Genomic DNA, 19,692 nt, shown 5'->3' with positions numbered 1-19,692 from the left:
ACAAATCTATCTCTCAACCCCCCACCTCACCCCCTTGGTCTCCGCCCGAATCACACACCTACTGAGCGACATATCAGACTGGATGTCACTCCACTTCCTTAAACTGAACCTCTCCAAAACTGAGTTTCTTGTCTTCCCCCCAGCCCGGACCCCACCCCCACTGACTTCTCCATCATGTCCAACAACACCACCATCAAACCCTCCCCGCAGGCCAGAGTATTTGGTGTCATTCTGGACTCCAACCTATCCTTCCAGCCCCAAGTCCAATCTTTAACTAACTCATGCAGACTCCACCTCCGCAACATCGCCAAAATCCGCACGTTCCTAACTCCAGAAACCACTAAACAGCTCATCCACTCCCTGATCGTATCACGACTCGACTACTGCAACTCCCTCCTCACTGGCCTGCCTTGCCGCTGGCTATCCCCGCTTCAGTCGATCCTGAATACGGCTTCCAGACTCATTCACCTTTCCAACCGCTCCATCTCCGCCACCCCCCTCTGCCAATCCCTCCACTGGCTTCCGATTGTGCAACGGATCAAATTAAAAATCCTAACACTGACGTACAAAGCTGTCCACCATACTGCCCCGAACTACATCACCGACCTAATATCCAAGTACCACCCAGCACGCACACTCCGCTCCTCACAAGACCTCCTTCTCTCTAGTTTCTGGTCTCCTCCTTCCATGTCCGCCTTCAGGACTTCTCCAGGGTGTCACCCATCCTCTGGAACTCCCTGCCCCAACCCATCAGATTATCACCTACTCTCCTCTCCTTTAGGCGCACCCTGAAAACCCACCTCTTCAGGGAAGCCTACCCCACCCCCTGCTAACTTGCTGACCTCCTCCACTCTTCCTACCACTCCGTCCCCCACAGCTTTCTCCTCCTGTGCCACCATCCCCTCCCTCCTAGATTGTAAGCACGAAAGAGCAGGGCCCTCGATCCCCTCATGTTTTGCATTGTATTGTTATTGTTCTGTCACATGTTCTGTCCCCCTTTGTAATGTACAGCGCTGAGCGAACTATTGGCGCTTTATAAATACTGTATAATAATAATAATAATGATGAGGCTGAAAGATACATACAGTGTGTATATATACTGTATATATATATATATATATATATATATATACATACACACTGCTCAAAAAAATTAAAGGAACACTTTTTAATCAGGGTATAGCATCAAGTCAATTAAACTTCTGGGATGTTGATCTGGTCTGTTCAGTAGCAGAGGGAGTTGTTAATCAGTTTCAGCTGCTTTGGTGTTAATGAAATTAACAACAGGTGCACTAGATGAGCAACAGTGAGACAACCCCCAAAACAGGAATGGTTTTACAGATGGCGCCCACTGACATTGCTTTCCCTACCCTTTTCTGACTGTTTTTCACTAGTTTTACAATTGCCTAGGGTCAGTGTCACTACTTGTAGCATGGTGCGATACCTGGACCATACAGAGGTTGCATGGAGGAGATTTCAGGAGACAGGCAGTTACTCTATGGGAGCTGGACAGGGCCGTAGAAGGTCCTTAACCCATCAGCAGGACTGATATCTGCTACTTTGTGCAAGGAGCAACATGATGAGCATTGCCAAAGCCCTACAAAATGACCTCCAGCAGGCCACTGGTATGAAAGTCTCTGACCAAACAATCAGAAACAGATTTCATGAGGGTGGCCTGAGGGCCCGACAGCCTCTAGTGGGTCCTGTTCTCACTGCCCGGCATCATAGAGCTTGATTAGCATTTCCCATTGAAAACCAATATCGGCAGGTCTGCCACTGGCACCCTGTGCTTTTCACAGATGAGAGCATGTTCACCCTGAGTACATGTGGCAGATGTGAAAGGGTCTGGAGAAGCCATGGTGAACGTTATGCTGCCTGTAACATCGTACAGCATGACCAATTTGGTGGTGGGTCAGTAATGGTCTGGGGAGGCATATCCATGGAGGGACGCACAGACCTCTACAGGCTAGACAATGGCATCCTGAGTGCCATTAGGTATTGGGATGACATACTTGGACCCATTGTCAGACCCTACGCTGGTGCAGTGGGTTCTGGGGTCCTCTTGGTGCACGACAATGCCCGGCCTCATGTGGTGAGAGTATTCAGGTAGTTCCTGGAGGATGAAGGAATAGATACCATTGAATGGCCCCCACGCTCAGCTGACCTAAATCTAATAGAAAACCTCTGGGATATCATGTTTCAGTCCATCCGACGCCGCCAGGTTGCACCTCAGGCTGTCCAGGAGCTCAGTGGTGCCCTGGTCCAGATCTGAGAGGAAATACCTCAGGACACCATCCGTTGTCTCATTAGAAGCATGCCCCGATGTTGTCAGGCATTCAAATATCACCCATAGCTTTGAAAGCCTTTCACTGTTCCATTCACTTTCATGCTTTTTTTTTAGGTTTGTCAGCACATTTACCATGGCAACAGGCCAATCGATAGCCATGGGAAATGGAGATTCAGGATTTAAAATTTCTGACTGTTTCGCATTCAAAGTAAATATTTCAATAATAATAATGATTATTATACAGGATTTATATAGCGCCAACAGTTTGCACAGCAATCAAAGTATCTGCTCACTAAAAATACATTTTACTTTGACATGTTATAAGCTTTGACATGTTAATGCTGATTGAGATGTCGTCTGCAGCCCAGACGCCGGGAGGCCGCACATTTGCGTTCGGCCGGCGTGAAGAGGTTAATAATGAATAGAATTTCAAGTTGAAATCAATTTTCATTGCAGTGTATATGCAATGTATGTGTTTTACAGCAGAATACAGACAGGTGTGATAGAGCCCTAAGGGTGCTCCTAGAATGATATGACAGTTGCCCAACCCTGGCGCATTCAGCCAGATAAGATCAGGCAACATCTATACATATATAAGTAGTCCTAGTGCTAGCTGGCTGCTTATCATCACTAGTTACAGTCCATTGGGCAGGCTAAAATAACATTTTACTGGTGAATGAATTTATGCAGGGGGTGATAGGATGTTGTTCTAGGTGTGACAATACTCCATGTTCAAAGGAAATGGCTTGGAATATGAGTTCTCATTATGTTTTACGATTCACAATGCCAAGTTTCTGACAAGCCTGTGCCAAGTGTTGACAAGCTAAAGACTGATAAACACAACGGCTGAGCACACAGGCTGAAGATAAGTTGGATGTCCAGCAAGTGCAGCTGCTCATCAGCCCAGCAAATTGTTGAAAAACAGATTCAGGAGGGAACTGTAACCTATGGGATTCTACAGGGGTAATAAGGTGCTTCCTTACCCTACTGAAGTTACCCACAAACATTAGACGATGGTCAACACCTATGAATGGTATTTCTAAGGAAGGATCTTTCTAGAAATTGATAAGGAGTGCTATGGTTGTTGGTCAATTTAAGGGGATCGTTGACGATTGCCTGTGATCAATTTTTCTATAAATAAGCTCAGCCAGGGCATGTCAGCCAGAGTTTTGCAGAAGCAAAGACATAGGCAAATGGTCCCCTTCCTGTTTATGAACTCCCTATCCACTTGAAGACCAAGCCTTTTCTGACAGTTTTTCTTTACATGTAAAAATCAGTATTTTTTGCTAGAAAATTGCTTAGAATCCCCAAATAGTATATATTTTTAAAGCAGAGGCCCTAGATAATAAAATTTACTTTTGAATTTTTATTTATTGCAGGTACTTATATAGCGCCCATCAATTTATGCAGTGCTTTACATATATATTGTACATTCACATCAGTCCCTTACTAGGGTTGCCACCTCATCACTTTAAAACTGAACACATATTAATTGCACAGGTTCTGAGGCTAATTTCATGCAGATAAGACACTAAAAGAGTTTAATTAGCACCTTAATCAGCCACAGAACCTGTATAATTAATATGTTTTTGGTTTTAAAGGGATCCCTAACCCTCAAGGTGCGTACAATCTAAGATCCCTAACTTACATTCATGCATATCATAAAAAGAGAGTGCAGCGCTATAGTGCATAAAATAAGTGACCTGAAAAAATGATAAAACAATAAGTGACTTGCGTGAGCAAATAATTAGTGCTTAATTATTGCTTAAATATCAAAATAATACAAACAATAAATCTCATATGTATAGTGTCCAAAAATTTATAGATAAGTGTGACATCAGGTGATGAGTGAATCCGTGACAATTTCTATCTTCTAATGCACTCACCAGAAACAAATAATAAATGCACATTCAAAATTGAAAAACTCCTCCAGCAGGTCAACCTTATCCAGGTACAGATAAAAGGTATGCACAGCTTCAATTCAACAAATACAGTTGATTCCCCCAAAAGTTGGCTCCATTCTCAGAAGCAAAATGGCCCAACCTTGAAGGAGATAGCTCACAAAAAGGGCCAAAAGGAAACCACTTATGGTGCAGAAAATATTATTAAAATGTAAAGAAGCATCCATGTGGAGCATAAAACAAATGTAATCTACTTACAAAGATGACCATCGTATGGATGCGGCAGCGTGACGTCAGCGCGTAGGCTCCTCACTGACGCATTTTGTGCACACGCACGTTATCAAAGGGATCCGCCTCCTACCTAGAGTCAGTCATTAACCCTCAAGGGGTGTACAATCTAAGGTCCCTAACTCACATTCATACATACACATACTAGGAACAATTTAGACAGAATCCAATTAACCTACCAGCATGTCTTTGGAGTGTGGGAGGAAACCTGAGTACCTGGAGTAAACCCATGCAGGTACAGGGAGAACATGCAAACTCCAGGCAGGTGGTGCCGGGGTTGGAATTCAAACCAACGACCCTAGTACTGCCTGTAGAAAAAGACCAGCAACCACACATAATATAGATAGGCCCTAATTGTGGAAAGGTTGCTGACCCCTGATTTAGGTAAATGACTACAGAGATAAGCTAGGGTCAGACCAGAGCTTTTATTTCCACTCCACCTGCTCAGTAAGGAGCAATTTTTACTTTAAAATGGATCTAAATCCTATTCTAAAACAAATCTATTTAACAATACTGTAACAGAGGTGTGGGTGGGACAGTACAACGCGGAGATCAAGAGGGATTTTAGGGCCCCTGACCAAGGGGTTCTTTATTTTAGGGGGTTGAAAAACAGGGAGTCAAATAAGGGGAAGGCCACAGGGCAAAAATTCCAACAGCAAGGTGGACACGCTCTCAGTCTCAGTTAGATGACTCACCAGCCAACAGCAACCTCAGCCAAAGGGGTCCAGGTAGGTTGGCAGGGAACGGAGGACCAGAGGACGGAGGGTACAGGTCCTTCCCAGAGCAATTGCAGGCCCCCAGAGGACAGTGTATCCTGGCCACAGAGATATAGATAAAAAAATCCTCCTGCGCTACCAATAACCCTAAAAGTGCCGCAAACACCTAACTATAATCTCAATAGTGCAATAAAAATATATATTACTAACTGATTCTGTGCTACTCAATAGATAAAAAAATAAACGGCCCCACAAAAAGGGAAAATAAATGTGACAATAATAAAGCAAATCTTAAGGTAAATATATAAACATAATTGAATAATAGTGACAACAATAAAGTGACCAATAATTATGAGTGAACAAATTAGTTTGAATAAACAGCATACATCACGTATATATAGTGAACAGATATAAATTGTGAAAAAACAACAATAAAGTGAACAGTCCCAATAAATCTGTGTATCTTCAGCAAGACAACCAGTGACCACTGCAAAAAACAATCCTCCACCAGCTAGCGTGCTTGCTCATCTCTGGCCATCACCCACAAGGGGTCATATAGGCTTTAAGTAAACTCAGCGATGATATCCCTGTATCTCCCCTCGATACTTGAAAGGACAATCCTCTTTAGTGGAGATAATGAATGCTCACAAACACACCAGCAGTAGTAGCTCAGATGTCCCCTCCGGGGTAAAGCCAAAGGTCAACAGACCACACATGGAAAATTAAATCAACAAACTTCCCATAGTGTAGTAGGTAAAACACATTTATTGGATAAAAAAGCAGAGTAACTACTTACATTAAGAACAGGGCCCACAGACCCATGCAAGCATGTAAAACAGCAATATCAGAGATGGGTGTATTGCAATTGGGTGTACCAAGATGGTGGCTGCCATCTGCACCGGAACTGATGTCACCACGCTTCCATCCTACGCATTGCATCAAGAATCTTGTGACTTCCTCAGGGCATCCTGACCACAGCTGCAGGGACACAATGACAGCCCTTGTGAGTGGAGTAGAGACATGGCAAGGAGAAGTAGTCCATGGACTAACACTGTGGAACCTCAGGGTGAAGTAGTCCACAGGGCAGTAGGCACAGCCAATATGCAACTGCAAGTCCTAGCTGTCCCATGATCCATAAATTAGCCCACAGTCCATGTGGGCAGCAGTCCTCTACCCCCTTCTAGTCTCCTTCAAGTGGGACCTCCACACATGGTTCTCCTGTGTCCACCACAGGAGGAGCTCTGACCCTCTACTTTGTTATTTCACATTTTTAATTCAACCAGAGACCTTGTGGTGCTGAGTCATCTTCCTCTATCCTGAAGCAGGATACAATAATTAATGCGCTTCTTATGGAGTGCAGCCTCATGTCCTACCCCCTGTGGGGACACAGAAACTCACAAACGAAATTATGCAGATAAGTTGACTTCGTTACACACTGCATCTGGATTAGAAATTGTCGATTTCATAACAGAATGTAAAAAGAAAAATCCAATATTTCTGACCTCCCTTATCTTTTAAAGGATACGTTCACCTTAAGGAACATGTTACATGACACAGTACCTGCCCTCAACACCCCCTGAGCCCCTTACCCTGTGACAGCGGGTGAGGGTTCTTCTTCCTGGCAGCTGCTGTCACATTTAACGTTGCCTTAGATATCTGTGAATGCATAAACTACAAGCCCCAGATGGACTTGCAGTTCTCACTCTACGAGCGCACTCATCACATTCATCTATTGAATCTTCCTGCGGCTTTCCAACTGAAAGCCCATGCAGTGGTACAAACAGAAAGCAGGAGTGTGCAGGAGCCTGACCTTGCACAATTCACTGATCACGGATGCAATACTTTGCTCCTGTGTAAAAAAATAAATGCACATTTTTTAACCTGCAAAAATATGTGCATTATGTTTGGCACAAAAAAACAGAAAGGGCACACCAGCCTAGTGCATTGTCCAGAGTACCATTTATTTATACGAAAGAAAAAATGATTATCCTCCCAAACATGCATGTATAAAAGACTTATCACATAAATTAGATGTTTCAATCAGTACAACTAGCACAAGCCCCAGATTGGCTCTGAGGAAGAGAGGTCACCCTCGAAACATATTGTCTGTGGTTTGTCTCTGGCCAACATCTAAGCCGACCTGAGGCCCTTTCTGTTTTTTTTTTTGCGCATATAGGAGGAGATTTACTCACTGGTGCCTTCAGAATCTGGTGTAGCTGTGCACAGTAGCTAGTTATCCTCTAACTTCAGCTTGTTCAGTTAAGCTTTGCCAATAAAACCTGGAAGCTGATTGGTTTCTGTGCAGAGCTGCACCAGATCACCAGAAATTGCACCATGCAGTTTTAGTAAAACACCCCCACAGTGTCTTGGACTTTTCCTGAAGAGGGCTGAAGATGGAGTGAGCATCGGATATCCAGGGCAACCACCAGAGAATAGGAACACAAGATGTTCCCATGTCCACCATATACATCCCTCACTTGAGCGCAGGGGTGCTGTTAGAAACTACAGGGCCCCATACACCCAAACTGATAGCCCCCCCCCCCCCAAAAAAAAACATGGTTTACTACGCTTCAGTTATGAAGGAACATAGTGAGTGATTGGTACTGATCACTCATTGTGTTCATTCAGGAAAGAAAAGGAGTGGAGAATGTGACAGATTTACCGGACCCTTCCCCTACTCTCTGGCCAGCATCTAAGCTGACCTGAGGCCCTTTCTGTTCTTTTTGCGCATATAGGAGGAGATTTACTCACTGGTGCCTTCAGAATCTGGTGTAGCTGTGCACAGTAGCTAGTCAGCTTCTAACTTCAACTTGTTCAGTTAAGCTTTGCCAATAAAACCTGGAAGCTGATTGGTTTCTGTGCAGAGCTGCACCAGATCACCAGATTTTGCACTATGCAGTTTTAGTAAAACACCCCCACAGTGTCTTGCACTTTCCCTGAAGAGGGCTGAAGATGGAGTGAGCATCGGATATCCAGGGCAACCACCAGAGAATAGGAACACAAGATGTTCCCATGTCCACCATATACATCCCTCACTTGAGCGCAGGGGTGCTGTTAGAAACTACAGGGCCCCATACACCCAAACTGATAGCCCCCCCCCCCCCAAAAAAAAACATGGTTTAATATGCTTCAGTTATGAAGGAACACAGTGAGTGATTGGTACTGATCACTCATTGTGTTCATTCAGGAAAGAAAAGGAGTGGAGAATCTGACAGATTTACCGGACCCTTCCCCTACTCTCTGGCCAACATCTAAGCCGACCTGAGGCCCTTTCTGGGGTTTTTTGCGCATATAGGAAGAGATTTACTTACTGGTACATTCAGAATCTGGTGTAGCTGTGCACAGTAGCTAGTCAGCTTCTAACTTCAGCTTGTTCAGTTAAGCTTTGCCAATAAAACCTGGAAGCTGATTGGTTTCTGTGCAGAGCTGCACCAGATCACCAGTTTTTGCACCATGCAGTCTTAGTAAAACACCCCCACAGTGACTTGGACATGTGTCCTCTCAGCTCCTGACGACAATTTGACCTTCTGGCTATTACACCCAGGCTACTACTCAGGCCTTCTCCCTATCAATTGGACTCTAGTTCCCCTTAGCTAACTAGGAGGGCACTACATGTAGATGGGGAAACTGTTCTTTTTTTTTTGTTTTTGTTTTTGATTGGCCGTGCTGGCTAATTGAAAGATAAATGACCAATCTATGGCCAGCTTTAGCCTAAGTAAGGTGGCAGAAGAAAACTTATAGTGGCCCTTTTTCATCCTTTCTTGCATTTCGAAAAATAGAGCAGTTTTCTGTAATGCATTTAATCCAGCATTCCACTTTCAGATGAATGTGATGGTTTTGTTTTTATCAACAGATTCTGTGATTAGTTTCTCTCATGTCAGTGAGAAATGCTGCACATTGTAGATTGATGCCAATTCCCAACCCTGTCACACGGCGCACACAGTCTAAAAATACATGTGTGCAAGGCGAGGAAACTGCTTATTACATGAAGGGTTTCATTACTGTTCATTGTGCAAGTTCACATTCTGAGTTCTTATCATAACATCTACCTGGAAGCGATTCTTGTTCTTACTTTGATGTGTAGTGCTCAATTGTACTGTATTAGAATGCAGAAATGTAGATTAAAGATCAAGCATATCATCATGTCAGGGGTATAATCAGCATATGTGCTGAGCAACTGTTGAGGCAAAATCAGTTAGCTACATACTGATGCATTAATTCCCCCTTCTGGACTACAAAACGCTTCTCCCTCTCTTCATCTGCATAACATAAGGCGCAAGTGTTCTGTAGTCCAGCAGGGAAGAATCTGGGCAGAGCTGACAACACTGTCTGGAAATTGAATGCATCAGATACAGCACAAATAGCTCAGATAGGAAGGTAGGTACTCGCTGGCAGGATCACAAGTATTTTTTTCTGTTCTTGCAACCTTTATAAAGCGGCATACTTGGGGAATTGCACTGAATAGATATACTAGTTTACTATTATTAATAATACTATTATTTTACCCTAAAATATACTTTAACCATTTGCCCTCCAGAGGATTTACCCCCTTTCCTGACCAGGCCATATTTTGTGCTGCATTATTTTAACTGGACAATTGCGTGGTCATGCAACATTGCACCTAAATTACATTTATGGCCTTTTTTTCCATGTATTGAGGTTTATTTGGTATTTGATCGCCTGTGCGTTTTTAATTCTTTGCGCTATAAAAAAAAAAAAAGACCAACAATTCTGAGAAATTTTTTACTTTTTGCTATTAAACATGTCCAGTAAAAAAATTTAAAAAAACAAGTTTTGTCATAAATTGAGGCTGAAATGTAGTCTGCTACATGTCTTTGCTAAAAAGAAAATCCCAATACGTGTAAATTAATTGGTTTCCGTGAAAGTTATAGCGTTTACAAATGGTGGTATATATACTGGAATTTTTAATTTTTTTTTATTTTTACTAGTAATGGCGACGATCAGCGATATATAGTGGGACTGCGGCGGGCATTCTGACACTGGGGGGAACTGGCTTGGTGTCACTGACATCCCCAGTGACACCAATACAGTAATCAGTGCTAAAAAAAAGCACTGACACTGTACTAATGGCACTGGGCAGGAAGGGGTTAACATGAGGGGTGCTCGAAGGGTTAACTGTGCGCTGGGTGCAGGGGCGGACTGACAACTCATGGTGCCCTCCGGGCAATAGGGGATCATGGGGCACCTGTGTCCTTGCCCAAACTCAAAAAATCCTATGAAAAAGGTACTAGGGGCATCTCATGGGGCCCCCTACTGACCCCGGGCCCTCCGGCAGTGCCCGAGTTTCCAAATGGTCAGTCCACCCCTGGCTGAATGTATTTTACTATAAGCTGTGTCCATGTGCTTCACTGTAAGCACACTGCTTTGGATGGCTGTGATGTGCACAGCCATCCAAAGCAGTGTGCACGAATTGACAGGAGAACTATTTTGTTTACAAACAGTTCTCCTCCCTGTCAGAGATGCTGGGCAATCACCACCCACCCCCTACTTGGAAATGCAAAATCACGTATATATATATGTGATTTTGCGCACTCATGCTGCCCTGTAGCAGTATTTCTGCTATAGGGAGGTCGGGAAGCAGTTCAGCACTATTTAGTGTCCCTTAACTACAGTTTCATAAATCATGGTCCTAATGTTCATTGCAATAGTATAGTGTTTGCTTCCCGTGCCCCATTCATATAATATAGTTGATTTCCTATTTTCTGCCTGCACAATATATGTTTTTATAATGGTGCTTTGATCTTTCCAGGCTTACTCTGGAACCTATCATCCAACGACCAGCTGAAGGTCATGCTGATTCGGGACGCTCTGAGCACCCTGACCAAGAGTGTTATCATCCCATGTTCCGGCTGGAAGGAGGGCGAGTACTCCAAGAACGACATGATGAATGATGCTGACATCTTCTACAATGCCACCGGATGTCTCAGGTGATAATATATAGCCGTTACTGTGATGATTTCATAATGTTTTAGGCTGTAGGCTCAATTCACAAAGCTTCAGCATCAGCTTAAGGCACTCTGTTTTCAGCCCTGTGATTGTAATTTTCAAATGACATAGGACTGCCACTTTTTTGCTTTGTGAATTGAGTCTACTGCCTGTCTGTTTTGATGACTGCTGAAGCTTTTTCATTTCATTTTGTAAGAAAAATCAAGCGTAAAAAAAAAAAAATCTTTTAGCCCTGGATCCACACTGCTGTGACTTATCATGCGACTTGCAACACATAAAGTTGCATGACAAGTCTAAACACATTAATTTCAATGAGTGCCGTCTTAATCAATGCGAGTCAAGTCACAGTAACAAAAAAGGGGTTCCTCCTCTACTTTTCTGTGACTTTGTTGCAACTTAAGTACCATAGAGTGCAATGTTAAATCACAAAAGTCGCAAGGAAGTCACAAAGAAAATGGCAAGCGAGTTGCACGACTTTCTGGTTGGCGAAATGTGAGCTGAGCCATAAGGTTTATTCATACCAGGTTTGTTGAGCTCTGTTGATCAGCATAAATCTATGCAGGATCATCTCAAGGACACAACGAAAACAATTGCATAACATGTGTCTGAATTTTTATGCAGTGTGCGCATAAAATTGAATATAATTGTTCATTTTCAATAACATTTAAAAAAGAAGAAAACTTCTTAAGGACCGCCCTATAGCAGATATACTGCTACAGGGCGGCACCTGTGCGCAGGATCACGTATGTATATATATATATAAATGTGTGTGTGTCATTCTGCATTTCCGGGTAGGGGGCACGCGCAAACCGGCAGCGGATGTCAATCACTGGGTCCCAGCCGGTAATTACCCGCCGGCACTCGGTGATTACTGAGCATCTCCCATGGGGAGGAAGATTGTTTTGTTTAGAAACAATCTTCCTCCCTGTCAGCTTGAGCACACTGCCCGGGATGGCTGTGCACAGTGCAGCCATCCCAATCAATGTACTTACAGTGAAGAACCCGCCCCCTAGTAAAACACTCCCTGCACACAGTTAACCCTTTGATCATCCCTCACATTAACCCCTTCCTGTCCAGTGCCATTATTACAGTGTCAGTGCTTTTTTTTTTAGCACTGATCACTATATTGGTGTCACTGGGGTGTTAGGGCTCGTTCACACTAGGCTGTTTTGCCAACGCTTGCCAAACGCCCCTATAGCGTTGGTCCGGCGTTTGCGGAGCGTTTTTTAACGCTCGGCAAACGCTCCGCAAACGCCGCATGCGCGGTTTAGCGGCGGTTGCTAGGCGTTTGCCGAGCGTTAATAACGCCCCACAAACGCCTATAATGCAGTTTGAGTGGTGTTACCGCTCCGCAAACGCCCCGCAACCGCGTCGCAACCGCACCGCAAACGCCGGCCGGGCGTTTGCGGAGCGGCACCATATAGGATAGGAGGCTTCAAAGCCTCCTGACTCGTCCAGAGGCGTCTGTTTTGCCGCGACGCAACGCGACGCAAACGCTCCCGTTAGAACAGCACCATGTGCTGTAATGTGCAGAATTGGCAGAGGCGTTTGGGAAGCGGTAAAAACGCTTCCCAAACGCCTCTCTGCCGCCTGCACACAACGCTAGTGTGAACGTAGCCTTAGTGACACCAAGTTAGTTCCCCCCAGTGTCAGAATGTCTGCCGCAGTCCTGCTAAAAGTTGCTAATCACCGCCATCACTAATAGAAAAAAAATCCCATTATCTATACCACCATTTGGAAATGCTATAATTTTTATGTAAACCAATTAATTTACACGTATTGGGATTTTGTTTAGCAAGGACATTTGGCCTAAATTTACGACAAAATTTGATTTTTTTTATTTTTTTACTGGCCATGTTTAATAGCAAAAAATCCAAAATATTGTTTTTTAATCAAAATAATCAAAATTATAGAGCAAAAAATAAAAACCGCAGAGGTGATCAAATACAAATACAAAAGAAAGCTCAACTTGCAGGAAAAAAGGATGTAAATTTAATTTGGGTGCAACATTGCATGACTGCACAATTGTCAGTTAAAATAACGTAGCGCTGTAATGCAAAAAATGGCCTGGTCAGGAAGGGTGGTAGATCCTCAGGAGACAAAGTGGTTAGTACAGTTACAATATTTCCTATCCGTAATATTATCGCATGATGTACATGTTGAGATTGAAGTATGTGGCATGTGTGTGGTAAGCTGCTTTATACAAGTTTTCTCTTTGGAAGGTAAATGTGTTAAAATGTGTCCCTCAACATCCTCATAGTCAATGCAAAGCTATGGTTACCCTTTTGATTAGTTGTGAATGAGCCAGAGAAGTTACAATAAAATAACATAAATAATAACATTGCTACATAGTAACGTTTCCTGACACTGTGTTCATTATTCTGTAAATGTCATTTTATACAGGAGTAGGGACTGGTTCATACCAGAACACGGTGTGGAAAACTGTGTGTTTCCAAAGCCGCGTTCAAAACCCACTGCAGATGCAACCTGCAACGGGTATCAAAAGTAAGTTAATGGCATCCCAAATGCAGGTCACAAATGCATTGCGTTTGCCTGTGCCAGATCACATGTTACAAAAGTACCATGCAATCCGGGTTGCAGTGCGTTTCTGAAAATGATGCATGCAAATTCAAAATGAACGGGCTGAAATTGCACCGCGCAGAACTGAATGTGAATCGCACAGGGATGCAAAGTGCATTCCTATATAATTCTGTGAACTGGCCCTAAATGTCATTTTACACAGGAGCAAGAAGAAAGTCCCGGCTGTCAATCTGGTAAATGCGGCTGGAGAGCTGTGGGGAAGGAGGAGGGGTTGCATGTTATACACATGTCTAAAGTAATTAGATTACATTTTGGGGGGGGGCATGTGTTACTCACACAATTTCTATAATTGGTTAACCCGTTTCTGCCAGTGGTAGCCAGCCATTTAAGGGGATCTTTATACCAGAGGTCTGAAGAAGGGCTCCTGATCATGTGATCACTGTGATTGGCTGTCACAGTGGTCATGCCCATTTTAACAGCTTCTAGTGAGCACATCCCCAATAAAAAAAAAATTGCAATGCCAGCTGTATGCATCTAGTATATGTGGCAGCCTGGCATTATAGCCAACAGCTGTGCTGCCGCATATATGTGGACAGTCAGTGGAAAGGAGTTAAAACCAGATATCTGTAGATTCGTCACTAGAGGGAGCTCTTAGCAGTTCAGTGCACTGGCTCATTCTTGAGCTATAATATTAGCCATACAAGGAGTAAGTTGTTTTCAAGGAGCAGTATGTGCAGGAGCTCACATCTGGAACAGGAGGTATAGAGAAATCTCTCCCCAGTGGGACAGATGGCAAAAAGTAAACTGACAGGGGTTTCAACCCTTCTCTACCATATCCATTACTGAAAAAAAGAACATTTTGGCTTTTGGTGTACTTTATAATTTACAACACACACTGCACATTTTTCCTAGCAAGAACTCTGCATCAGCAGGGTACATGAGCTTTGCTGATTGGAGAGCTCTAACTCTTACTCAGGGAGGATGCGTTGGACTTCTGCAGAGAGACCATTGCTTCAATACAGAGAGCAATGGTCCTTCTCTACAGCATGCTGGCAAAGGATTGGCTTTTTATTCAGGCTGTGGCTGCTTCCAGAAGAAAAGCCAACTGAAGACTTTTGTACTTTTTTATGTACCTGGAATGTATTTAGCTGTTTCATTTGAGCTTTAAAGGCTTAATTTTCCTACAATGTAGAGCATTAAGGGAGGAATGTAGCCAAGGCCACTTTTTTCACAGGGCTCCGACAATCAAAGTCATGCTCCTTCTAGAACTTCCCCTTTATATTCAGAAACAGACATATAAAATTCTTTCCTCCTCACATGGATGTCTTGGCTGCCAGGTCTCCTGACCATTCCTGTAAATCAGGTTGGCAGATTTGGCATTCTCTATTATCTAAGCACAATGGATCTTTCAGGCTGAAACAATTAAAGTAATCCTTAGACAACACAGCTTGAATCGGAGGAATTCTTTATATGTGAGAAAATAAACGAACAAGAGATATCTGATGTCCGTCTGCTTCATAAGGGAAGCCATTTTGCCATGAGAGGGCCTGCGGCAGACAGAAGATGGGGGTTCTGAGTAGTTTAGACATGATCGTAAAAATTTTTGTAGGGCGCTTTTATACCAGCAAGCCGCACTGAACTTTTATCTGCTGGTGTGCGCTGGGAGGAAAGAGTGCTGGGGTGCCAGTTCTGACACATTGCACTGCTGTGACTTGTAGTACCTCCATAGCGTGAAGATTTCTCTGTGCTTGAGGCTACACCTGTTCCCTTAATGTTCAGTCATTTCACATGCACAATGCACAAAGCAATGCGTTAATAATTTACAAGGTGTACAGCTGGTGTCACACCGTCAGATGCCAAGCTTAGGGCTGCTGTCTGCTGATGAAGACCTGTTATCACATCATGCTGTCTATGTTGCAGCGCTAACTGGCAGGATAATACTGTGGATCATATATAAAGAACAATCTCCTGCGCTTAAATGGATCAACCCTGCCCTAAGCCGCTAAACACCTTACTTCAACCATAAAGTGCAAATTAAATAAATAAATAAATTGGTGTAGCGCTAAATAAATACTAACATGTACATCACAATTATAAACATAACTCATTACATTACATCATGTATAATAATATTAAATAAATAAGTGAATATGATAAAGTGCAAAACACTACAAAAATTACATTTGGATGATTCACTCAATTTGGGGAATCAAAAAATATATGAACATAAAACACACAGTGCAAGTGAAAAAATATATGAACATAAAACACACTCAGTGAGAATAAATGTCCACTCCAACTCTATACGCTGCACTTATAATATTACATAGCGCTCCACAAATCATGTGTAAACTCAATCCAACGTGCTGTGAATCCAGTGCCAAACCATCATCCTGTACAAAGTTTGAAACAAAACTCTTTATTTATTTCAGGTACTTATATAGCACTGTCAATTTACACAATGCTTTACGTATATATTGTACATTCACATCAGTCCCTATCCCTCAAGGGGCGTATAATCTAAGGTCCCTAACTTACATTCATACATACACATACTAGGAACAAGCCTTTTCGGCTGTCCCCTTAGTGGCAGCCCCATGGGTGCAAACTGCACTCACCTCCCTGAGGCAGTCAACCACCCCCTTATCTCTGCCACTTTGCAATGCTTTCAGACTCTCAGCCCTTTGAACCCCCCCCCCACACACACACACACACAAAGGAAATCTGGATTTTGTTCTTGGTTTGTCTCCAGCCTTCTTGCATCAAGTTTGGCCCTCCACTCTTCCCAGATGTTATGTTTTTTCATAAGCGTCACTTGATTGACTGGACGGCCTTGCATAGCCGAGTCCCTCAGTCTAACGTCCCTCAGTGGACTCAGATCCAAATACGTCACAATCTTAATGGCCCAGGATGCTGTGAAAACATTTCTAGAGATCGCACGCTTTGTGTTCCACACTGAATCAAGTCCCCTCAATGCCATTTACTCTCTGATATCTATGCTTTGTTCTCCACAGTGCATCCCCCCCATAGCTAAAGTGCAAGGCCTTGGAGAAAGATTTATATTGCCATCTTGAGATGGAAGCTTGGCAACGTATCAGTACATTAGTATATAAGGGCTCACTTAATGTGCACTCGCCGGAAAGTGCGTACAAAATCTATATCTATATAAATAAAATTTCTACAAAGATCTCGGACCGTTGTTGGTGTTGTTTGACAAGTGATGGCACGTACAGTACCTCTATATTTGGTGGATATGCCCTATATTACAATTCAGGAGAAAGGGATGATGGTTGACTTTACGTCGAGCCAATACCTGCTCCATCACTTGTCCCTTTCTGCATGAACTTAAAAGAAATCTTTACTGATTCATGCTGGATGGACACATTGCCTCCAACTGTAAAGGAATGGTTCATTCATGTGAACAGGCTGGAGGAGATGGAACTGATTTTGACAGCACAGGACAGAATCTTGTCCTTCACTTCAAGCTGGATGTGTTGGATTCACTACAAAACTAAAGACGAGTAGAAACGAATTCTGCTGTTGCATTGGGTGGAGGTGGAGCTTTGGTTCTAAACAGGGTGGATCCATAGTCTTAAGATTGGGCCCTTTTGCGGTGCCTTCTCATATGGCGGGCTTTTGCTCTATTGTTGATAGCTGGGTTGAGTAGTCGGAGTGGTCATTCTTAGCAAGGCGCTGTGGCACACACTTCCACTTCTACCTTTCTTCTATGCTTATTTATCCTTCCTTTCTCCCCTCTTTCTCCCCCGTTACCCCTCATATCACCACCCCCCCTTTTTCTTTTTCGAGATTATTGTGGTGTCCCCTGATGGTTTAGCATGACTGCTAGTCTTGCAGTCGTCTAAGGATTGCTGGTACTGCTGTTCTGTGGGTGCTCAAAATACCTGCCTTTGAGTTATCATGCATTCATTGATCCTGAGGCATTTAATGTTTGCGCTTTGCCTTGTGTTTTCTGTCATGTCCCTTTGGGCACAGGAGCGCACTTACAGGCATGTTCTGGTTTGGCCATTATCACTCTACTGGGACTTATATGGCTGGTAATGGCTAGCAGACCTTCAAATGTCCGTGACCAGAACTTGGGGGAGGGGTTTGTTTGGAGATTTTTCTGTTATATTTGTGTTTTTATTTCTGTGATTCGTATCACTTTCTTTTTTCATTCAAAATTTTCATAAATGGAAATTTGGAAAAAATTATGAACCCCCCCCCCCCCCCTAAGAACACTGGTAAGATAGAAATAATCAATTAGCAACGTTTAACAAATTATACAGTCATGAGTAGTTAGTTTCAACTATTAAACTGCAACTCCAGCAGTAAGAGGGGGAACAAAAGGCTTGCTGATTTATCAGTTCCCTCCAAGCCACCGGAGCTGCCAGGTGTAGTTACCACAAGACGAACAAGGCACTTGCCTAGGGCGGCATTTTTCAGGGGGGGTAGCACCTCCCCCCAGAAGAAGGGATGAAATAAGGGACACGTGCACCATAGGAACCAGGTGGGATCCGAGAGATGATAGTGTATGTAGAGCCTGACTCTCGTTCCCAGGGATGTCCGGACATGTGAAGATGAGTGTCTCTCTATCGCTGGGGGATGGGGGGGGTAGTGGAAGGCTCTCCCGGGTGAAGGGCAGGGGTGTTGTTGGTCAATGTCAGGCTTTCTCCACAGGAGGGGAAAGGGGGGTTGTGTTGGTTGGTGTCTGTGGGGGCAGACAATTTTTGTGTTGCCTAGGGCAGCACAAAACCTAAATACACCACTGGGCGCCGCAATGGGGGATGGAGAAAATTAAGTAAATGTATACTCTGGCATAGATATAAGTGCACTGATTTGAATAACAATGGCCTAAAGCCCCATACACACGATGAGATTATCGGACGAATGATCGTGTTTTTTTTTTTTTTTTGCATGCTAGTCTCACATAGAAAATGAAAAGGTTACTAAAGTTACGAAAATTCTTTTACAACAAAATAAAAGTGTTTTGGTTTCACAGGTAGATTTGGCACTTGGATCCTGGCAGGATGTCTATAGAACAATGTACTTGTTGAGTCTTGTACACCAAAGTATTACACTAAATACATTTCTTTAAAAGGAATCTGCTTGCGCTTGGCAGGGAGATGGAATAGAATGGGCTGTACTCAGAGAACTAGGATCGTCTAGTGCTAAGCACAGCCTTCGGATCATCCTGAATAATACATGCAGGCAGATGTTCCCATTGCTCCCTATGAGGCATTACAAGGTGGCACTGACAGATATGAATAAAATATCAGACAAAAAAAAATATTTAAAGGAGTGAGCCACCCAAAAGTGGTGTTTTAGTTGAGTGGAGCCTTTTGGGTTCCACAAGTCAGCTGCTAGTTCTTATATGTCTTGGATATTCTGACAGAGTGATCTCCCTGCAATAATTCCTGGCTCTGCTCCTGTCCACCTAGTTTTGGGTTTTTCCTGCAACCTTTGCTTGTTCCAGTTATTCCTGTTACATGGGGATGGTGGGAACCCCTCATAATAAGTACAAGAGGTATGCAGAGCCAGGACCTTAGAATAGGAATGATGGAAACCCCTAATAATGGACACAGCAGGCAGGGCCGGTGCCTCCACTAGGCAAACTAGGCAGCAACCTAAGGGCGCCTGGGTGCAGCACAGGCCGGCACTCTCTCTGTGTGGGACACTGCCACATCATCCCTTCAACTGAGGGAAGGGATGGCAGAGGGGAGACAGAAAGGACAGAGGAAGATGCTGGGTGTCTGGGGCCAGTATAGCAGCTGAGCTGTCGCTCCTTCCAGTGTTTCTCTCAGACTCAGTCCCTTGCTGCAAGCTGGTTGGTGGCTGCTGATCACTGTGGAGTTCCAGCCCTTCGCTTCCCATTCATCAGGTAAGACAAAGGCGGAGCTGCACCTGGGGAGGAAGGTAATGTCTGACTCTGATGTCTCATTTCTGTGTGGTGTGACCCGGCCGGCTATCCATCACATCTACAATGTGTTAGTGA

General features: G+C 43.6%; 1 protein-coding gene across 2 annotated transcripts in view; it reads left to right on the top strand.

The window, feature by feature from the left end:
• Positions 1 to 19,692, top strand: part of PKP2 (plakophilin 2) — a 150,273-nt gene that overhangs the window by 87,396 nt on the left and 43,185 nt on the right. For both annotated transcript variants that reach the window (XM_089671700.1, XM_089671699.1), the window contains exon 6: positions 10,963 to 11,140. In XM_089671700.1, coding sequence (XP_089527826.1) covers positions 10,963 to 11,140 — 178 coding nt within the window. The remainder of the gene's footprint in view (positions 1 to 10,962; positions 11,141 to 19,692) is intronic.

Source organism: Staurois parvus, unplaced genomic scaffold (genome assembly GCF_062004578.1).
Source record: "Staurois parvus isolate SC_StPar_1 unplaced genomic scaffold, SC_StPar_1.0 ptg000114l, whole genome shotgun sequence".
NCBI lineage: Eukaryota > Metazoa > Chordata > Amphibia > Anura > Ranidae > Staurois > Staurois parvus.
Note: the sequence above shows the minus strand (reverse complement) of the source record. Positions and strands in the feature narration are given on the sequence as shown.